The sequence below is a fragment of the Ctenocephalides felis genome, unplaced genomic scaffold (genome assembly GCF_003426905.1).
Source record: "Ctenocephalides felis isolate EL2017-DRISC unplaced genomic scaffold, ASM342690v1 CF-g0.4_SCAFFOLD_01170, whole genome shotgun sequence".
Lineage (NCBI taxonomy): Eukaryota > Metazoa > Arthropoda > Insecta > Siphonaptera > Pulicidae > Ctenocephalides > Ctenocephalides felis.
Window position 1 is genome coordinate 18653723 of NW_020537324.1, and position 23093 is coordinate 18676815.

At 27.7% G+C, this 23093-nt stretch overlaps 1 protein-coding gene across 1 annotated transcript; it reads left to right on the forward strand.

Moving 5' to 3' along the window:
- The first annotated feature begins 9109 nt into the window (after positions 1–9109).
- On the forward strand, positions 9110–11026 carry LOC113366540 (V-type proton ATPase subunit E). The gene is made up of 5 exons (XM_026608162.1): positions 9110–9282; positions 9688–9863; positions 10089–10257; positions 10584–10781; positions 10862–11026. Exons 1-5 carry the CDS (start codon positions 9250–9252, stop codon positions 10967–10969), a joined length of 684 nt encoding a protein of 227 aa, XP_026463947.1. The 5' UTR covers positions 9110–9249; the 3' UTR covers positions 10970–11026.
- Positions 11027–23093: the final 12067 nt, after the last annotated feature.

Consider the following 23093-nt stretch of genomic DNA (forward strand, 5'->3'; position numbering starts at 1 on the left):
CTAAAATTCTTATTTAATGAGTTATCGTATTTGACTATTTTTAATTTACATGTTATATTATGGACACGGAATATATTATATTAATAAAGATTGTAAATATTTTAGTTACTATTATTAATCAAGATTTAAAATTTTTCAATTGTTTCTTAATGAAATATTTAAAATATTGTTAGAAGATACATTTAAAATAAATACAAATTTTTGGATTTCAGGTTCTGATAATAAATTCATACTAGTTATATATTTGAAAGTTTGTATATTTTACAATGTATTTTATATAAGATTGAAGCAATAATTTAGTTCGAAATATATTAGTATCACAAATTTAATGAAATTTCAAGTTTCCAAAACAAGAACTTTTCCTTTCGTTTTAAAGCTTCTTTAGCTTAAAGTACGAAAAAATTTATAAAAAAATTTTATACGATAAAATCTATATCGAGTAAATAAGGGGTTCATAGCAATTTTTTATTTTTGCAGGTATAACTCGATAAAAATTTTAATATTGCAGTTGTAATTGGGGCTTGAATCAAGATTGACTAGATATCATAATGAAGAACCAAATGATGATATATTTTTATTATATTTTATGTATTCCTAATTAAGGTCAATTTATTATAAGAAGTTTGTTTTATCTTTTAATTGCCATCTATTAATTTTATTTAGTTTATTATTGTATTTAGTGTATTTAGTATTTAGTTATTTATATCGCAAAACCCCTTTTACTCACATTTAAGTTTGTCTTTAACTCAAATTTAAGTTTCAACTGGTAATAAAAGTTATAATTCAAAATATTAGTTTGCATATTACCAAAAGGAAATTATTAAATATTTGTAATTTAAAAAAAAGATCAGTTTGGTTAAAAATCAGATGTTCGTAATCAAATTTTTATAAGGGATCATTTAATTCCAAAACAAATAAAATTTTTCTTTTAAAGATATGATTTTAAGATGGATTTTGATACAATTACCATTTTTACTTTTTTAAAAACAAAAAGTTGGTGACTCAACATCACAATATTTTTTTCCCTGCTCTTCCCTCGTCATGTGGGTTAGATGTCAACGTAGGGCTGCCGTGTGATCTGTGCCGGGGCTCGTAAATTGCAACTAGATTTTTTCTGTTCTTGTTTTTTGGTTTGTCTTCAAAATGTTTTCCGAGTATCTCTCGTTGAGCGACCTTATGGTGACAAAGGCGTAGATATTTATTTTTGGACTGAAAATATATAGTTTTTACATGAAATCGATATGAATAGATTCCACCACACATTATGCTAAAATATCATTAATGATGTAATAATTAGTTGCATATTTTTATTACCATACATATATATTATATATATTGCCAATGTCTCATTAGACGTTCAATTTTTATAAATTACAAGGAGAACCTCAAATTTACTCTTCTGGGACTTTGATGAAACTTCACCTGGTGATAGAGATGATAGTCAAAACAAATACTTAAAAAAATATTTGCATATGTCAAGTACAGTCAAGTACTATTTTTTATCTACGGAGAAGTGATTCAATTCAATTTTTGCATTATGTTTGATATTTTCTTTATTTATGTCTTTTATAGATATTACTATATTAATGTATCTGTAAAAATATCATATAATAAAAACCTCGATTTCTATTTTCTGCATTGTTTGCTCTGTGTCTCCAAAACGGCTGGACCTGCCTTTGCCAAAAACTAATCAGCACATTTCCCTATCAATAGAAATCGAATGTTTTTGTACTATTCAAATCGGTTGATCCGTGCCCCCGAAATATGTAAGATTATAATTATGTATCTTTAATAATATCATGTAATAAAAAATTAGAAAACCAGCCGAATCATGAACATCCAAATTTAGAAAATCTTTCCAAAAAATGACTTAAAAATTGGGGTTTTATTCAGTGCAACAAATATTCCTGACATTGTATGGATGAAAAATATCTATTGATGACAGTAAGTCTGCATTATTAACTTAGCTTGTCGGTATTTTAATTTTCTATGCTTGATGCACTTCACTGAACCGGTCACGGTGGGTGACAAACCTTAGGTTAAAAATAACCGCTCTTATAAAACAGACACGGTTCTGGAAGAAAATTAAAAGTCAAATTTAAATTTAAGGAAAATGATACATATCAAAAACTTAGATAAGCATTTATGTGCGAATTATAAATACCAAAGGTATGCAGTAAGTCTTACCTAATATTCAAAATGTCTTCTTAATTTACTTTTGTATAGGTAAATAAAGGTGGTACATTTTGATTACTAAGAATATTAAGGTAGTTTTGTAGAGGGGACATACAGCTGTTACCATTTACTACGCCATTCTGGAAGTTCTGTCAAAGATAAGACTGCAGATCGAGTCCAACCAATTTCAGGGAGACTTTTCACTCCAACTCCAAAATGCTCATGGCCTATTTTAAATCGCAAATATAATTTTTAGCTACATGAGATCATTTATTTATTTATTTATTAGCAAACTATAGCAAATAACAATAACTTATTCATTGAGCTAGTGCTAACAACAAACATTTGAAATGATTGGATGTGAAGTGCTTTTGCAAAAATTGTGTTATTTATCCTTTTTTATTTGTTATTTTTTTAGTATAAAACTAACAAGTATTGTACCATTTGACAATTTTAATTAAATGTGTATTCTATTATAAATCTTCCATTGATTTGTCAAGGCTCTTTGCAGTATTTTTATTAACTAAAAGATCTACCAATGTCGACAAAATTTGAAAATTTAAAATTTATTGTTTAATAAATAATCTTTGCTTATTCTAGTAAACTTGGCTCCATAGTGTTATTATTTTTGACTGTGGTCCTACAAATGTTATTTAGAAAAATAGTAACAGATTGATCAAAGCTCAAGGTTGTAAGACAATTTTAATTAAATTTGTGTTCTATTCTAAATTTTCCATTGATTTGTCAAGGCTTTTTACAGCATTTTTATTAACAGAATGGCCTACAAATTTCGACAAAATTTGAAAATTTAAAATTTATAGTTTAATAAATGATTTTAATTCTAGTAATTTTGAGGCAATAGTGTTATTTTGGACTGTGATTCTAGAAATGATATTTAGGCAAATGATCACAGTTTGACCAAAGCTCTTTGTTGTATGACAATTTTAATTAAATGTGTGTTCTAATATAAACTTCCCATTGATTTGTCAAATATCTTTAGAGCATTTTTATTAACAAAAAGGTCCACCAATGTCGACAGAATTTGAAAATTTTAAATTTATAGTTTGATAATTAAACTTAATTCCAGTAAACTTAGGGAAATTGTGTTATTATTTTCGACTGTGATCCTGGATATGTTATTTACCAAAATGGTCACAGTTTGACCAAAGCTCTTGGTTGCACTTAAAAGCTCATAATTTTTTATTATGGATATTTTTTTTTATTTTTGTTCATGTTGGTTACAATAAATACTGTCAGCCGTTTTGGCTTATAACGTCAAGGTAGGTGATATCATGCTACAGTGATATCAATTTTTACTTAAAACAATATATCTAAATTTGATTTCATGTGAAAATGAACTTTGGAACACCCTATATAAATATAAGCTTCTGTTTTATGAATAATTATTATTACTTCTAGATGATTACTTTAATATAATTTGAACTAAATGTACCAATGTTAGTCAAGAAAGAATCAAAAATATCTTTATGTATGCAATTTGAAACTACACTATAACAAGTAATACGTATTTCATAAACCTTTATAAAGGGGCGTTCATTAATCACGTAATCGATTTTAAAGGATTTTTGGACCCCTTCACACCCTTGATGATAGTGATGATATTGAAAATTATACTCTCCTTCACCCAAAATCACGTGTATTTTTAGTACCTAGAAAAAATCATACAATTTTTGTAAAATTTTGAATATTTTTTTTAATTCTGGTAAAGAATTCTCTCTCCCCTCCTTTAAGCCTCATGTGATTATAATATATTTCAAATAAGTATCAAAGTTTTAATACATTTTGTGTTTTCTAAGTGTTTTTATTTCTAATCCCTCACTGACTTTTTTATGATCGTGCATCATAATGCCAGGAGCATCTATTTCGTTAGCTGGCCCTGAGACATCCAGGATTCATATATAGGGGCTTCCTTCAGGTTATTACAACAAAATCCGACTTTAAGTCCTACTGACAACGCCATATATTTTTTATTGTTTTGTTTTAGCTTAACATTAGACGTTAAGCAAGCGTTCGCAAAGAGATGAATTAACAGTGTTTATTTTGAGTGACAATGAAAAATGGAGAAAAATAATTAGAGTATAAAGGATTAGTGCTAATATAACATGAAGGGATTTTAAACATTAGTTTAATAATAATACACTTTTAAAATAAGTCATATATTACATCCAAGATTTCGTATCTATAAAAGATATAAATATTGAATGGTACAAGACTTCAGAAGAAAAATTCTAATCTGTCTTTTCAATAACAATTGTTATTGGAATAATTTCAATAATCAACTTTTCAATAATAAATCAATTTTTTTTTCTAAAAATTCAGTCAAAAAACAAAACTTTTTGAATATTTCTTAAAACCTCTCAATACGTTCTGATTGGAATTGGAATCTGATAAGAATTTTTAGCATTCAAATTTAATTAATTAACTTTAGTTATTGAAGATTGTTATACAATAAAAATATAATATAATTTTGTGAGATTTCGAGTAGTTCTATTTTGGTATCATATTTTATAATGTTATATAGTTTTTGAATATAAAATTCTAGCAATTAAATATTAATTTAATGATAATGAGACTCTGATTCATTAACTTTTATTAATAAAAGTCTGATTCAATAAAGATTATTAATAAATTAGTAGTTTTATTTTGTTATCTTTACAAAATTATATTAATAATAAAACTCTAGAAAATAAGCATTAGGTGGTACATTTTGATTACTAAGAATTTTTTTTAGTTATAGTCGATTGTAGTTTGCAGTGAGCTGATGTGAATGCTTAACTTAAATTAGATATTTTTCTCTATGGAGTATTTTATCATTTTTCCAGAATATCTGACTCGCCAATCTTGTGTTTTCTCAGCGTTTCAAGTCATTTTGAATCATTTGAGACCAAAATTAAAAAAACTATGTGTTTACGTGTATGCAAAAATTTAAAAGATATTCGATGAACTTTGATAGAGGCTTGTGTTGATTTTTTTGGAGATTAGCTTATTTTTTACAATTAGCTCTTAAGTGCAAACTTTCCATCCACGATTTAGACGGAAAAACCTGAACCGATTTTAAAAATTCAAAAACCACCCAAATAACATGAGTTGGTAGTCGTACTTATTAGTTTTTAGCAAAGTAATTAAGAAAATATTATTTTTGGTTTTTTTAATGGAACTCAACGTGGCAATACGTTTAAGAACTAAACCTTATCCAAAAATAGAATAGTTCTACGAAATGTGGTTGAATTATAAAAATTCGTTAAAATTTGGAATAAAAGGCTGTGTTTTTTCATGCGCATGTTTGTGCACTATAAGTAATACAATTGCAGATATTATAAGTTTGATTGAAAGATATTTATTGGAAATCACATAAATTACTTTTAATTATAAACCTAAGTTAAAAATTTCATCTAAACAGCTATTGATTAAGTCGATCATTTACATTACCTTAAAGCAGTCTTTCTCAAAGTGGGCAATATCGCCCCTTGGCGATTATAATATCTAAAGGGGCGATAAGAGGCCCCTAACCAAATTTTATTACAAGTATACACTGTTTTAAGTAGCGTTTTATTTGCTCTCACAGAAAAAAATTCTAATTTAGAATGTAAGGTCACATCAATTAATATAGCACACTATAACTATATAATTAAAATTTAAAAAAAGTTTTTTTTAGAGATAATAAATTTTGATCTTCAAAGGGGGCACTAGAAAAAATAAGTTTGAGAACCACTGCCTTAAAGCCTCAAAGCAAAAATGCCACCAATATTTAGTTTTTGTGTAAATTTTGCAGCAAAAATTAAGACTTCGCCAGACACTGACTATTTTTGAATTATGGCCGCTTCTGATTGGATTTAATAAGTGCTTGTAGCATAAATATTTTCTTTCAACTGTTTAAAAATTATTATAAATATAGTGATAAAACAAGCTAGTTTAATGGTCGATACTACTTTTAATGTAATAAATATTCTTCCATCATAATTCCCAGTATCACAAAAAGCATTTAAATCATAGAAACATAAACAAGAGCAGACATCAGAGGATCGTTTTCGAATTTGGAGGCGCAGGGCCCGACCGCTCTACTTTGTTTATAAAACTACGTGGGAAGACTATGCAACTGATCGGTCTTCGAGGCAGTTTAGTTACAATTTTGTTTATACTATTTCAACTTCGGCTGTGTTTTGTAAATTATCCAATATATGCATGAGCCTTGCTTGGATAAATATTTATATCATAAAATACATACAACATAACTACTGTCGAAGAGTACATTAAAATTTGACTTCTGGGCGCAAGATAAAGGAACTTCTCATGAACTAGTGGCAAGAATGGTCGAATAAAGGTGAATAAATTCAATCACTCTAAATTTATTTTGAATGTAGTGTATTAAAAAAAGTAGTTAGAAATAATTTCATGACAATAATTCGTTAATCACTCAAATTATTGTTCATGATGTTAAAAATGAAAATATGGATCGCTTAATTGCAGACTAAAATAATTTTGTCTATATAAATTCAGAAGAAAATAATAAATAAAACATTGTATTTCAATTTAGAGAAAATATATTTATAATAATTTATAACTTCTAACATCAACAGTAATATTTCTGATTATGATTTGATGTATAAAGAAAATTGAATAATTATTAATTTAAATTAATATTGTTATTAAAATTAATAATGATTATTATGAGAAATAATATCGAGAATTTGGGGGTTTTTCATGAATTCTTGGATACTAATCAAATTTTGGTACTTAAAAAATATTTTTTTTAACTATATTATAATATACTTAATTTGGAGAAGTTATTGTATTTATTTATTTATTATGAAAAATGATATTAAAGAATAGCTAAAAATTGGATTATCTACTTAGAAATTGCTATATATCGATCAAAATTTCATTATAAATATAGTAAACAAAATAAATATGTATTTGTACTTTAAACAATTTTATCTACAAAAAACCTTAAAATCAAAACTTGCTGAAATTCATAATATAGTATGAGATATTAAAAACAATATCAGTAAAGAACTTCAACATTAGACCTGCACTGTTGAACTAATTAAAGATAGTATAAAAATGAGTTTGTTAATAAAGACTATTTGAATATTTTCTTCAATAAATTCATAAGACATATAAGAATCTTATATAAATACCCTAATATAAAAGTAGCTTTTTAAAAAACTTTAGGTTTTATAGAACGTATATTTTCACTATATTATTATAATTAGAGTAGATTTATATCTATTATAATTTTAATCAGCTATAAATGTGCTCAAATGATTTATATTCTAGAGTTATTAAACGATGTAAGTGACGATATAATTGCCGATTTAATAAGTGAGATTAATCATTGCCATTTATTTGGTTGCTTTATTTTAAGATTATAAAACAACTCATTAGAGTGTATCTGTACATGCAACTGGGATATAATATAATTTGTGCTCTAATTGGAATGCATATGTTCATTTGTTCATATATGCAGAAAATTACAGACTTTTATCTGAAATTATTAAGTACACAATTGAAATATAATAACATCCAGTAATAATAAAATAAATTTAAAACTAAGTTATTATACTTTACAAAGATTCTTCTATTCAAATTGTATTTAGGAACTTATAATTATGACATTTTATAAACCACACATCAACAATGTTTTTTTTCTCTAAAATAAAAAAAAGAATTAAAATAAAGTAATAACTGGCAATTTATTATTTGGTATTCTATATGTTTATTTTCATTTATTTATTTATTTATTCATAAGCAAGCCGTAATCAATAATAAAAGATATTATTTCAGGCTCTTATCAATGTCCTGAACTGAATTAAAAACTTTGGCATTTCAGGATTATTTTCAAAGAGGTTTTCAAGGATCTAGACCGAAAATATTGGAGCACTTTAGGTATGTAATTACTTTTGAAAATTATCTCGGTGACTAATTTTAGGGACCCCACTGCAGGAATTTATTTATCATTTACACTTAAAAGCATTTTAGGTCTATAAGGAATGAGCTGTAAAATTCACAGTATATATTTATAATAATCTATTTGAAAATGCACAAAATAATTAATAATCATAAAATAAGTGAAAATCCGGTGCTCATTTTTCTGTTGACAGAAATTCTGTTGCAAGAAATGCTAGCGTCGTGTGACCGGGGTTATTACATTAACATGGATATTAATGTAATAATGTAATGTAATGTAATAATGTAATAAGACTTTAATATTGTGAATCTAAAAATTCTGTATTTCATAATATATAATTGGCAATGGTCATGTACAAAAAAACTTATTTCTATTGAATATTAATCTAAAAATGAAGCAAAAACATGATGAGAATAAATTTGAATGCAAAGAACTTTATGCAATCCCCATTGTTAGAATATGATGTATTTGATATACAGTTTTAAAACACTATATTTTATAGAAAGTATATTTAACATAGCAATATAATAAAAAATAGTATATTCCACATTTTTGTGTCTGTATTTAAATTTAAATCTGGCGCTCTTTTCAACGTTTTTTTTCAAAAATTTTATGCAATGCCAATTTTTAGAATATGATGTATTTGATATACAGTTTTAGAATGCTATATTTTAAAGAAAATATATTTAACATGGCAATATAGTATATTCCACATTTTTGTGCATGTTTTTAACTTCAAATCTGGCGCTCTTGTGAACGTTTGTTTCCAAAAACTTTATGCAATCCCAATTATTGGAATATGATGTATCCGATATATATTTTTAGTATACTATATTTTACAGAAAATATATTTAACATAGCAATATAATCCAAAATAGTATATTCCACATTTTTTGTGCATGCATTTAAATTCAAATCTGGCGCTCTTCTCAGCGTTTGTTTTCATCATCCATTATCTTTCCTCGTATGTTGGTACGACTGCCCATCATATGTCACATGATTTTACATTGCGTGAGCACCAAGTGCCAAAAGAACCCACTGATTATTACGAGGTTGATCGGGCGGTGACTGCTCGATTTTTGTGTCAATTTGCAGTTTTAGTAGTTATTTTATTTAGAAATTTGTTATAAATCAAATCAGCAACCATGGCTTTAAGCGATGCCGATGTACAAAAACAAGTAAGTCGATATTTGAGATATTTGGTATTGAGTGTCAAAATATGTTATCAGTGAATAGTATATTATATCATAAAAAGGGCTAAATCTGGTTTTAATGCAACAAATGCGCTAAGAATATATAGCTTATGCGTTTGATAAGCAAAAAAGTATTATCAATTCAATATGTGATATGTGTCTTGTGACTGATCACATGCAAAAATGGCCTTCCATATAAGCTTCAATCAATAACATATAGTATCAAACAATTGTTAAATTCATCTTAAAAGCAACAAATCCAGCTTACTAACAAAACTTGAAACAAAGATGATGTTCAACATGAAATTTGCAGACCATCATAATACTATATACTTTTGATGTAATTAGATTCAGGCAAAATGCTTATATGTTGGAAATATTATGTTACAGATCAAGCACATGATGGCTTTCATTGAGCAAGAAGCCAATGAAAAAGCTGAGGAAATTGACGCAAAAGCAGAAGAGGAATTCAACATTGAAAAGGGACGATTGGTACAGCAACAGCGACTAAAGATTATGGAATACTATGAGAAGAAGGAAAAACAAGTTGAATTGCAAAAGAAAATGTAAGTATATTTAGAGATAACCTTCGTACAATTCAATTTTTATTTACATAAGTATAAATTATGTTCCTAACTTCTTACAATATGTTACTAATTAATAGTTTCTTTTTATACTTTATGAAGGAATTTAATGCTGCATAATTTCAATTACAAATGTTGTCTATGTAATATAGCAAAACCCTTATACATTTTAATAATTTTGTACTAATCTATCTTTCTATTCTGCAGTCAATCATCCAACATGCTCAACCAAGCTCGATTGAAGGTATTGAAAGTTCGTGAAGATCATGTGAGGAATGTTTTGGATGAAGCCCGCAAAAGGTTGGGAGAAGTTACACGTAATAAGGAACAATACAAAGAAGTTTTAACAACACTTATTGTACAAGGAATGTTCCAGGTAAATATTTTTTTATAGTTCAAATAGCCAATTTTGTAATAGTACTTCTTCACTTGCTTTTCATTGTTATTTCTTTTTAAGAAATACACATTTACATAAATTATTTTATGTATTCAAAAAAGATAGTTTAATTGTTCCTTTGTAACATGAAAAAATAGGTTCTCAATAATAAAATCAGTGTATAAATTATTTGTTTATGGAAATGATTTAACCCTTTTGTGCATTTATCTTAATAGCAAACTTCTGACTATACCGCAGTAGTTGTATTCTTGTGATAACAGTTAATGCATATTTAATTTACTTCATGCTTTTATTATATTTTTCAGCTTATGGAGCCCAAAGTATTATTGAAGGTCCGCAAAGCTGATTTAGATTTGGTAGAATCAGTTTTAACTGATGCCATGGATCAGTATAAACAACAGATGGTTACCAAAGAAGTTGTCGCCACTATCAATAGGGAAGCATTTTTGCCAGTAGAATGCTGCGGTGGAGTTGAATTGAGTGGACTTAATGGCCGCATTAAGGTATTGATTTGGAATTTATTATATTCATTGTACTGAAAGTTATGTAACTATTTATTCAATGATTTTATATATTAATTTAGGTTTCAAACACATTGGAATCCCGTTTGGACTTGATTGCTCAACAATTGATTCCAGAAATCCGAACTGCCTTATTCGGAAGCAATGCCAACCGTAAATTCACAGACTAAATATTCATATCAAATTACATGATTAGGATGCAAAGTGACCTAGATTCGTATTAGTAAGAAGCATCAAGATCAAAATGAATGCACAATCAGATTCATAATGAGTGTTTTTGCATGATACACATTTTTTCAGACAATAGTTCATATAATTGATGCTTCCACTTTGCTTCATAGTCCTATTTCAAAAATGTTAATAGATGCACATTCCGTAGAAGTTATATAGCATGCTATAATTGAATGATGAATATTACATTTGAAATTTTTGAATACTTAATTGGTCTAAATCATAATTTTCTGAAACATGCATTTTATTCAACACTTTTGCTGTGTAAGGTCTATAAGGCTAATGTGCTTCTCTCAATCCTTAAACTCTGAAAAAAATATTTTGAGCAACAGCACCCACTTTTTCAACACGAAGATTTAAAAATACTATGTAGCTCTACAACATCGACTACCTTTTGAACAATCTATAAATAAACCTTTCTGCAGAAAGAGTGGTGCTCAAATACTTTTATTAGGAGTTGAAATATGGACTTTTTAAATAATTTAGTATTGTAGTATATAAAAACCTGGCAATCTGTACCAAATTATTTAATTAGTCCCACGTACGTACTATAATTGTCTCAGTATTGTTAAACAAGTTTTATTTTGTTGTTATTTAAAGTTATTGTATATTGAAGTGTGCTAATAAATTTCAAATTTAATATAGTTATAAAAACGTGGAAACTGGTGTAAATATGTATAGATGTCTAAACAAATATAGTTATCTCAAAACTGAAATATTAGGTTTAATTTTTTATTTTAGACTTTCAATACTATGATTAAAGTTTTATCATATGACATATGTAAATGAACTAAAAATTAATTTATATTTACCAAGTACCAAGTAATTAAACTAAATACAATAATTTATCTAATTGGAAACTAATTGCACAAAGTGAAACTTGACTTCTATATATTTATCAATTATAAATGTTTGAACATTATAGAGATTTAATTAATTTAATTTTGCAGTAATAAATATTATATAAATAAAATTCTTATCATGTTTTCAAGTTTCTTAAGCTGTTGTCAAATGCAACATCAAACTTCCGTCGTATGTGTTTTTTTTTCTTAGGTTGTCAATATGATTCTTACGGCGTCAAATAATTATTAACATTAGATTCCAGTAAGAGAGTGAATTGGCATCATAATTGTGTCAATATATTAAAAATATATATTAAATATTAAATTGTATATTTTAAATTGTGTAGTGATGTGTATTACCCAGTTAACTATCCTCTTTTTGGTAAGTGTTAATTTTTATATATAATTTATATATTTAGTTGATTTAATTAACTGTAGAAGTATATGATTATTTTCCTGGATATTCTTATAAGAAAGTCATATGACTTTTTCCGAATATTTATATCTGTCAATTTCGGTAGTACACGAAAGTTAAGGATAACTTCTTGAAGCATCTATTTTACAATATAATCTAAAGTTTATTAAAATTACATTTGTTTAACCTTTTTGACGGATGATAGTGCGATGGAAAAGGTTTCATCGCGTATAAAGTACAAATTGTAACAAAGATTTCATTTAACTTCGCTTTATATTGGTTTTGGAAAATAATCATTTTGCTTCTAAACTGTCAAATTGTAAGCAACGATGCAATGGTACGTTATGCCCAGCGGGGTGGTGAGCTTTGCGGGGCTCCTCAGATTATGAATACATCGTATTCTAATATAGTCTAGGGGGCTCCTTATCAAATTTTTTGGGGACCCCTTAAGAAAAGTAGATATTTTTTGCAAAATATATAAAAATGCATAAAAATTCATGATGCGAGGTTGATGATTAAACAAAAAGCATCATTTATAAACGACATTTGTAATAAATAATTGACCGACTTGTCCCAAAGGAAATTCTTAATGTGTATATATTTCACTCGATTCGAGATCAATTACTGACGATAAATGCTTAATGTGTGATATTAAATAATAGTTCATGTGTACTTATTTATAAATAAGTGTCTGGATTTATGGAAAACAATAGTCTGACTCATAGATAAGGAACTGGTTTGACTTAGAAGAGTATTCTTAATCTCTGAATAATGAATTTTTAGGACAATTTTGAATCATTGTAAAATTTGACATTTAAATAAATAGTATTCTCTCAAAATCGAGTTTTGCGAGTTTGGTGAAGCTTGACACACATTGTTACAGGTGTGAACTAAAATTATCTAAATCTAACTATGACTTTATACATTTATACATAAGTAGTCTATATATTTATCTCTTTCATATTACTTTATTTTAAAATATTTAATTTATATAAGAAATTAAGTATAAGAGTCATATCTAGTATAGTTTTTTAATTCAGTTTTAAATTTATTTAAGATTGTCAATATTTTTATTTCGGTAGGTAATTTGTTGACTGCTGCACTTCTAAGGGGGGGGGGGGGGGCTTGTACGTCCTTTTTGTTTTAGAGTGTTTAATATATGAAAGTTTTCTATCTGCCTAGTGTGATGTGTATATCCTGGTTTGTTTCTATTGTTGTACATGTTTCGATTACAAATTTAATACTGGATTAGTTTTATAGATTTGATCACATCTAAAATCCACAAGAATATTTACTTACTTGTCGGATGTGGAAAAGTTTTACATCTAGAATTTTTTTGTGGGCGTAATAACCATCGCAGTAATTAATAATATTAGGTTTGAAAAGTACATATGGAGTTAAAATCTGTTCAGGACCGATACAAGGGTCCTCAGCGCCCTCATGCCATTTTCTTTGGCGCCTCCTTTCCTCTATTTTTTAACTGTTTTCACAGTTGTCATTGAAATTATATGAAAAACTACGTGTTTCGGCCTAAAGCGTGCGCCCGCATTTTTCGCATGCATTGCATTCAGGGTAGGACCGGCCCTGAAACTGTTTAAATATTGCGCAACAGAATATAAATTCTCTTAAGGCGTTGGGCTTATTAATTGTTGAAAACTGGGATCTTTTAATGTAACTTTTAATGTAATGATAACAAAAAGTATTTCCAACTTTTCAAATCTTGCTCTCCCGCTCTTATAAAAAAAAATGTTGCGCCCCTTCTATTAATTAAAAAAATATTTTTTTACATTTTCATTTCATAAATACCTAACAGATAATATAATTCAATTATCAGAGAACAAATTAATATGCAATATTATGTAAAAATATACATTCCAAATTATTTGTTAGAAATTGGAACATTGGAAACACCAGTACGCCTTCTTTGGAGCAACTTTGCTCCCCCTCGTAAAGGCATGCCTCATCTAAATATCAACAACAAATTAATATGCAATATTTTGTAAAAATATACATGCAAAATTATTATTTAATTTTTCCACATCAAATCAAAATTTCTGGTTTATTTTCGAAAATAGTCTTTTGGAAGCACCCTTGCAGGGGTTGTATAACCCCTTGCAGGCACGCCCCACCAGTTGGAAACCACGGAGTTAACGTAAATATTTTATTATATTTAAGTCAGACCAGTTCCTTATCTATGAGTCAGCCTATTGGATTCCATAATTTTAGTCCCTTATTTACAAATAAGTACACATGAACTTAAATATACATTAAGCAACTATTTAATTAATCTGTAATTAATCTCGATTGAGATATTCGCATTATTCCTTTTCGGGGCAAGCCGTTCAAAGCCAATGTCATTCAGAAATGGTGCTATAATTATAATTTATGCACATTGAAACTGTTAATACTAAATTCATTAAATATTTAGTAAATGATTCACGAAAAAGACACTTAGGCCATGCTTAAAATGGAAATATTGTTGATAAGTTTTGCGGGATAACTTTATAATCAGCACATAAGTGCAAAATTTGTCTTCAATGTTTTTCCAAGACTCTTGGTTTTTTAAATTTAAAAACTGTTCGAAAGATATCATTTGGAAACCGTAATGATGAGTTTTTTGGCAAAGATCGGCTGGGTCGTTTCTTCGTAATTAATTGTTCAAAATTTGTTTTTTAACGATTTTGATAAAACTTGTTTGTTTGTTTGTGATAGACTTTATGTTTGCGACAAGCATTCTGAAATATTATAGATCTACAAAAAGTGGTTTAGTTACAAAAACTAATTAAAGTTTAGAATGCAAATTTTATTTTCGAAACAATTACTTAACTCTTTTTGTCACAATTGCAACAGTTCTCAAAATTCAATTCTTATTGATTATTCACATAATTTGGGAGTTAATGGAAAACTTGCTTGAAAAAGCCATTTACGCCAGTTTGTAATAGATTTCTACCTTTTTTTATACTACTAAGAACTTTTTTTTTCTTTTTTTTTTAAACTTTGTTTTATTTACCAATCAGAAATACATAAGGATTCCTATAAGCTAAATAAGAACTAAAAACAATTGCAAATATAACTTTGTAATATAATTTTTTCTAAAAATATAAAATTTATGGGTGTCTACTCCTAAGCGCTTCCACTTCAACTGTCGATTGACAAGAACATTTGACAAAATGTTCACGAGGTTTTCATAATTGACGATGTCGTCTGCTTCTATACATGTTAACACGATTATAAAAACAACCCTCTTGTTGATAACAGATTTATTACTAGGTCCAATATTTGAGTGAAATATATTGATAGTGGAAATGGAGCTGTGGCTATTTTTAATTTTGATAAAAGCGAGTCTAATAATAAATATTCACTTCATGTAATATAGAAATTTAAGCTTTGTCTAATAGCTAATATGCCACTTGATTTCGTTTATATTTAGTGTTTGTTCTTCCTCGTAGCTTTGTGGTAAGGCTGTGGTCTTGCAAACCAAGGTTCAGTTTTTACTTGAAACTATATTTCTAAATATGTGCCTTGTCCCGGTATTTACACATCAATTGAAATAATATGCCAACAGTTCCAAAAGAAATAGATAAAAATATATATTGTTAAATTCTTATTAGAAAATTTCCAATAAGAATAGATATAGATATTAAATATAGATAGGCCAAATTTTACTTTCCTATTTTAAACTTTGTGCATTTCTTAAGCACGTTATAATTTTGATTCACACATGGATAGATTCTTCTTCAACTGGATTTTGATATATAAATAATGGATGTTTGAATGAACAAAGACTCTTAACTGTAAAGGACACTTTTGTCGTACTATTTTTTATAAAAAGCTAAGGAAAAGCTGTTTCGATTTGATTTCAAATAAAACATAATGTATGATATTAATTAATAGAGCCTGTTGAAAATGTATAATTTAATTCAACCTATCTAATTAACAAAATTTACTACATCGTGAGTTTAAAGCAAAAATAATGATCTTTATGATACTATTTTTTAATTATTATTTTTTTACAAATTTGACAAAGCGAAAACACAAATAAATAAATTATCAGTTGTCTTTGAAAATGGATTTACATTGAAATTTAATAGTATCGGCATTGAATGATTATTTTGGTTTAAACTGTTTTTACACGTGTGTTCCTTTGGAGCCAATGTAAACTAATATCCACTGAAAGCTTTTAAAACTATACCTCTTTAATGCACGTTTTTCTATCGGAATTGTTTGATAATATATATATATATATATATATATATATATAATATATAAATTAATTACTGTGCCTAAATTAGTTTCTCAATATTTGTGAACAAAACCGTCAATTACTTGTAGGTTCATTAATCATGTCAGCAAGCAAAGTTTGCATGATTTACTTTCTGATAATTGATTTTTTGCTCTTCTTAGCAAGTTGTATTAGAAAATTTATATTACTTTTCAACATTTTCTAAATTTGCTATATGGAGTCAAGGATTTCATAGGACTACTTCATGAGTTTACCAAAACATTTGCTATATTTTTAACTTTTGCTAGAAAAACTAAAAAAAGAACTAAAGTTACTTGGTTCCTAAATGATTTCAAAAGCTTTTAATATTATGTATTGAACATTTTATTCACCTAATTAGGTGTTCCATATGACTGAATGCAAGTTTATAACATTATTATGAGATTCACATAAAGTTTTATAAGATTCTCCCTTTAAGCAAATATTTTGAACATTTCGATGAAATTTTCGAGTTTTTGGTTGAAGAAATTAATTAACAATATTGCATTTTCAATTAAAATAATTTATGGTTTTATAGCTTCAAAAGCTTTCAATATTATGCATTTACATTTTTCAACATTCTTATAAGATTGACATAAAGTTTCATAAAATTCTTTAAGCAAACATTTTAACCTTTCCAGTACAGCTGTCGAGTCACAACAGATACTATTGGATTTACATCTAATAATGTTTATGATTTTATGATTTCAAATCGTAAAATGCTTTTAATTGAATGCTTGCTTTCAATATTTTCCAACATTCATATAAGATTCACATAGAGCTTTATAAGAATCCCTTTGAGAATCATTGGAACTATTCCAATTTCTAACGAAACATTAAAGTTTTTACTTGAAGAAATTAAAGAATAATATTGGATTTTTACTTAATATAGTGCTTATAGTAATATGATATATTATTTGTACATGGAATTAAAAATGAGCTAATTTAAGAAAATAACTATTTGATCCTTAAGCACTGTGATATTATAGGGCGATATCACTTTTTTTTTAACTATTAAATATTTTATATTAAATTTTTAACTTGTTAGGTATTACCAAGACAAACGATTTTAATAATTGCGAGAAAATCAAAATTTCAAAGAAATTATAAATATTTTTAAATAAAATTTAATATTTATCCAAAAATATAATTATTTATAAAACGGGAAGTTTTAACGATTTCCATTGAGGCATAATGTCATACACTAATGGCTTTTTATATTTTGAGAATATTTAAAAATCATCATCTATTCTTATGGTCTTGGCGATAACTCTGAATAATGAACTGCCTGCACTAATAAACAAAAACAAGAGACGGCGAGGTCTGTGTCGGCGCCTCCAAAGCAAATGACAATTGATGGACACATTTCAAACCGAAACAAGCAAGACAAATAAATAAGTTAGCTGCTAGATGTATACCGACGGAATTCGTATCAGATTACAAGACTTTCATTTAGAAAATTTTTCATCCTGAGTCAATACCTAGTGCATGTTACTGTATACTGTAGTCCTAGTCTATGTGATTTTCTTAATTTCTCTTGGGCTGCCTGCTGTAGTGCCGTAGATGCAGTTATAAAATATCCATACAATTTAGGTATATTAGGTTTCTGGAACAAGATTACAGTTTAGCAAATTATTTATAGCTTGCAATCGGTTTCATTCGCATATTACAGAAGGTTTCTTAATATAACATTATAGTTATACTATGCGTATAACTTTTCAATGATAATGCACCTTTTAGGCTCATTTGGTGTCTGCTAGTTCATAATACGCAGTACACATATATATTTGGTACTTTTATGTGGTCAATCGCTTTCTCAACTTCTGTGATGAATATATTGAACTATTACCGAATTTTTATTTAATTTGCAAGTTGTATTGCCGTTCTGCTAACTTCCTGAAGGAGAATCATAAGTTTTCGCTAAATCCGATTTGCAACTTTCATGCATTCCTGAAGTTATTTTGAATCGGTTCAGCCAAAATTTATCCATGTACTTGTTTTCTCAAAATCGCCTGCACTAATTTCGAAAACTTTAAAACCATTCGGTGAAACTCGATAAGAGTTCGTGTTGATTAGATTTTATTGAGTAGATTTTAGCCAAGCTGTTTTATATAATTAATAGTTGAATGCAAAACTTTTCGCGCAAGAAAATTGTTAACTAATTAATTGATTTTGAAAATTTAAAAACCATTCAAAAATATCAGTTGGGAATTGTGCTTATAAGTTTTAGATAAAGATCGATGGATCGTTTCTTCGTAATTGTTGAAATTTTTGTGCCTATTTTGATGAAACTCTATGTTGATAGAGTTCATGATCCTAAGAAACGTTATAAGATATTATAGGGATACGACCAAGTATACGTATAGTATAGGGATACGACTTGGTATAATCTTCATCAAAGTTAGGAATAATGGTAAGCGTCTAAATTTCATTTTTGTCAACATTTTAAAAGTTGCTCATTCTCAGTTCTTATTGATTAAGTTATTTTTTTATACATATAGAAAAGATTTTGTAATTTGCTTTAAGGCCAAATACCACTTACAGCTATCTTATTATTGTCTTTGCGACATTTAGCAAAAATTCGTGATAGTAAAAATCATGCATTGATGTGAATCATCACATTTTTTTTATTCAATCAGTATCGATGTCTTTACAATCTGATAAATCTATAATCTTATGTAAATTTGAGAATTGATTAATATTATAGAATTTTTAAACATAATAAAATTTTCGAAAAATATCTTTTATACAAAAATAGTCAGAAACATATCTATAAACGTATGAAGTTGTAATATATTTGCTAATTCTAGATCCTTTTAATTTCTTCGTCCTCCGCTATTCTACATGATTAAAATTATTTAGAGATTTACAACTTAGTAAGAGATGTCAGTTTTGTTTTATTATTGGACAAAGAGAAATGTATAATTTAAACATTTCCTTTGATGTTCATTTCATTCACTCGAATGTTACGGTGTATCTACTGTCAGGGGACATCCGGCCGCTTTTATGAGGCACGTCTCCGAGTCGCCATATTGCTTTGTAATTAAACTAGCTGTAAGTGGAATTCTGTCTTAAGGCAATTAAGGCATCGTGCCTTAAGGCAAATTGCTGGAACTTCCCGTACCAAAAATTATTATTTTTTTAAAACAATTAACATTTTTGAAAAAAAATTACTTTGAAAGAATAAGATTTTTGAGAAACTATAAATTGGACAAAAAATAACTTTTCTTTGAAAAAAAAATTTTTTTTTAAAAAAACATTTTTTTTTTGAAAAAAATTTTTTTTTCTGTATTTTGACATATTGTAGAAGATCTGAAATTTTTTTGAAAGCAATCGTACTGCTTTAACTGCATAGGGACAAAATATAAAGCGCGTAAGCGCCGCGTCGCTGTCTAACGCATAAGCATTGGTACGGAACCCATAGAAATGTTAACAAAATGTATACTTATTGTTAAAATCTCTATAAAATATCTGATAATTTGATGTGCATATGTCTAATGATCATTTTTGACCGCCAAATGGCTCATTTTTTTACTTTTTCCTCCATATCTCCGAAACCGCTAGACCTACCTTCATGAAAATTTTATCGATTCTTCACCTTGTCAATACAAGTGAAATGTTTTTTGAATTATTCAAATCGGACGCTCCGTTCTCTTAAAAACTGAGTTACCGTTTTCGGCACATTTTGCCCCGTATCTTCGGAACGGCTAGACCTGCCTTCGCCAAAAACTAATCAGCACGTCTCCTTATCAATACGAATTGAATGTTTTTTGAATTATTCAAATCGGTTGATCCGTGTTCCCGAAATCGTCGACGAAAATTTGTATCCGCACATACATACACACACGCACATACATACATACATACATACATACATACATACATACATACATACACACACACACACACACACACACACATACATCCATTTTTTCTAAGGTATGCCAAAATGTTCAGAAACCTTTGAAACGTAAAGATATATAAAAATTTTCATTTTCGATTTTTTTGCGATTACTATAACTTGCCCTACGGGAAGTTAATTAAATTTGTTTTGTTGCAAAATTATATGCTGCAAGAACTTTATTTTACATATTTGTCTATGTAAAAGGGGTCAGATATATTTGGGTTCCTTACATAAATGCTGAGAAAGTTATAACTTAGAACTTCTAAGTACCCATCAATACCCATTCTTTTATTTGAGTTATAATAACTTAAATATATAAAATATATACAATTATATACAAATTTGACAAGAAAGCAGTGCGATCCCTTTTATTCGAAAACTTTAACCAGAATAGCTTTAGGTGGCATTTTGCACAGTAAAGTTGCAAAACTATTTCGATAGGTGTAAATAATTGACAAATCAAGGAACTGAGATTTAGCAACGTTTACAATTATGACGATGGTAACATGTAAATTTGACTTGGCCCATATATTCCTAATATTTATGATTATAAACCACTTTTCATATGCCCATAATATTTTAGGATGTTCTTAAGGACATGGATAAAAAGTTTCATCGAACGAAAACTTTCAGCAATTAATTAGGAAGAAACGGCTTTAACAAAAAAAATTTAAAAAATCTTTACCAAAAACTAATAACTACGATTCACAACTAATATCTTTCAAACAGTTTTTGAATTTTTAAAATCGGTCAGCTTTTTTTTATTTGAAAAAGTGGATGCAAAACTGTGTACTTATAAGCACAAAAAACAAATTAACATGAATGCTTATGAAGTTTTATCGAATAACTTTTAAATTTCTAAAATTGGTACACCGGCTCGGAAAGTTAATAATATTAATTAGTTGTACATATTATATTTTAAAAATACTATCTTTAATTTATTGACTATTTTAAACGATACAGATTTGGTGAGAAAATATTTATAATTTAACAATTACTTGTTACGAGACGATTTACAATTTTTACAAATAATTTGGTATTGAAAAAAAATAAAATTGGCTAAATAAAAGGCTAACATTATTTTACCTCTAGTTTTGGAAACCAATTCTTTAAGGGAGTATTCTAGTATAGAAATTCAAAAAAATCGATTTTTTTTATTTCATATTTTCAAAGTTTAACTATCTAAGAATATGGGTACGAGAAGGTTTCTGAAAATTTAAATTATTTTCGGAGATATAGGCGTTTTACTGACTCGGTCTCCATACTGGCTTCATGCAAAACTTTAAATACGTTTTTCTTAGAACAGACTTTTTCAGTACTGTTGACACGATTTCTCGAGTTCTACTCGACCGATTCACTTGAAATGTTCAGAGAGTCTTGTTTATAGAACTATCTATATCCCGAACTAGGATTATGCCTAAAATACAATTTTTACTATTTTTAAAAAATTCGAGAAACTCAAAAAAACAGTAAAAAGACACTTTCTTTTAAACAGTCGCTAATTTGTAAAAAAAAAATCTTTTACTCATTGCTAGTTCGGGTGATTGCGACCATATTGTAAATTAATAATCTTTTTATCTTTTGCATTTTCGATGGTTAGGAGGGCTGAAATCATGTCAAGACTGAGGTGCCAATTTTTTGAGACTACTCAATTCATCAGCTGACAGTTTTTACAATTTTCAACTTTTTTATTTTTTATTTTTTGTTTTGTATTTTAATAATATTAATAAACAAGTGGTAAAAAAATGGATAGTAAAAACATTCATTGCTTTCTTTAACGACACTTTAAAAATGACCTAAAATTCATCGCTCTACACTAGAATGAATAAAAAAGATTAATAAATAATTAAAAAATTTCTATTTTAGTAGAAAGCTGTGGTTTAAATTTTGTTAAATTAAATGGCAAAAAAGAGTTTACAATTCAGATAGAAATATAAGTTGCTGCCATCTTTCGAAAATATTTTCTTGTGAAGTATAGAATCAACCAGGCGTATTTTACTTAATACAAACTCGACTTAAGATTTTATCTAAATTTCATTTGCTACAGGTTAACATTGCTCATTTAAATTTTTTATAAAATTCCCATGAATAAATTTAATTTCGACACTGCTTCAAACCTAAATACAATATAACTACTTAACATGTTTAATGCGATCGTGTTAGACTTCCTATCAAGATTCGGAAGTACCATTATTAAGCCTGCGTTTTCATAGTAGATTCCTCATAAAGATTTTTACAACAAACCTATAATTGTGTAAACATTAAAAGTAAAAGCGAGACTGGGTCAATCGATTTAGTTTTAGGTACACCGGTGGAATCTATTCTTAGAACATGTTAATTCCTTTTGATACTGATATCCGCGATAACACCGGGTTAAATCAGAATGCGTGTATATACATTATTCTAAAGGTATTTTCGCCGTCACGATACATGGTCGTTAAAGTAATTGCTTCGAACATTCGGCAACAGTTATTTTTAGAATACCTATTAAGGGCTGCCACAGGTAATTAGTGAGGATTACAAAAATTAGAAATAGCGATAAAAAAACTGATAATCATTTTTTTAGTACGGTAACTACATCATTGGTACTATGAATCAGTATTTCACAATATTTTTAGAGCATGCCTCATTTTAACTTTTA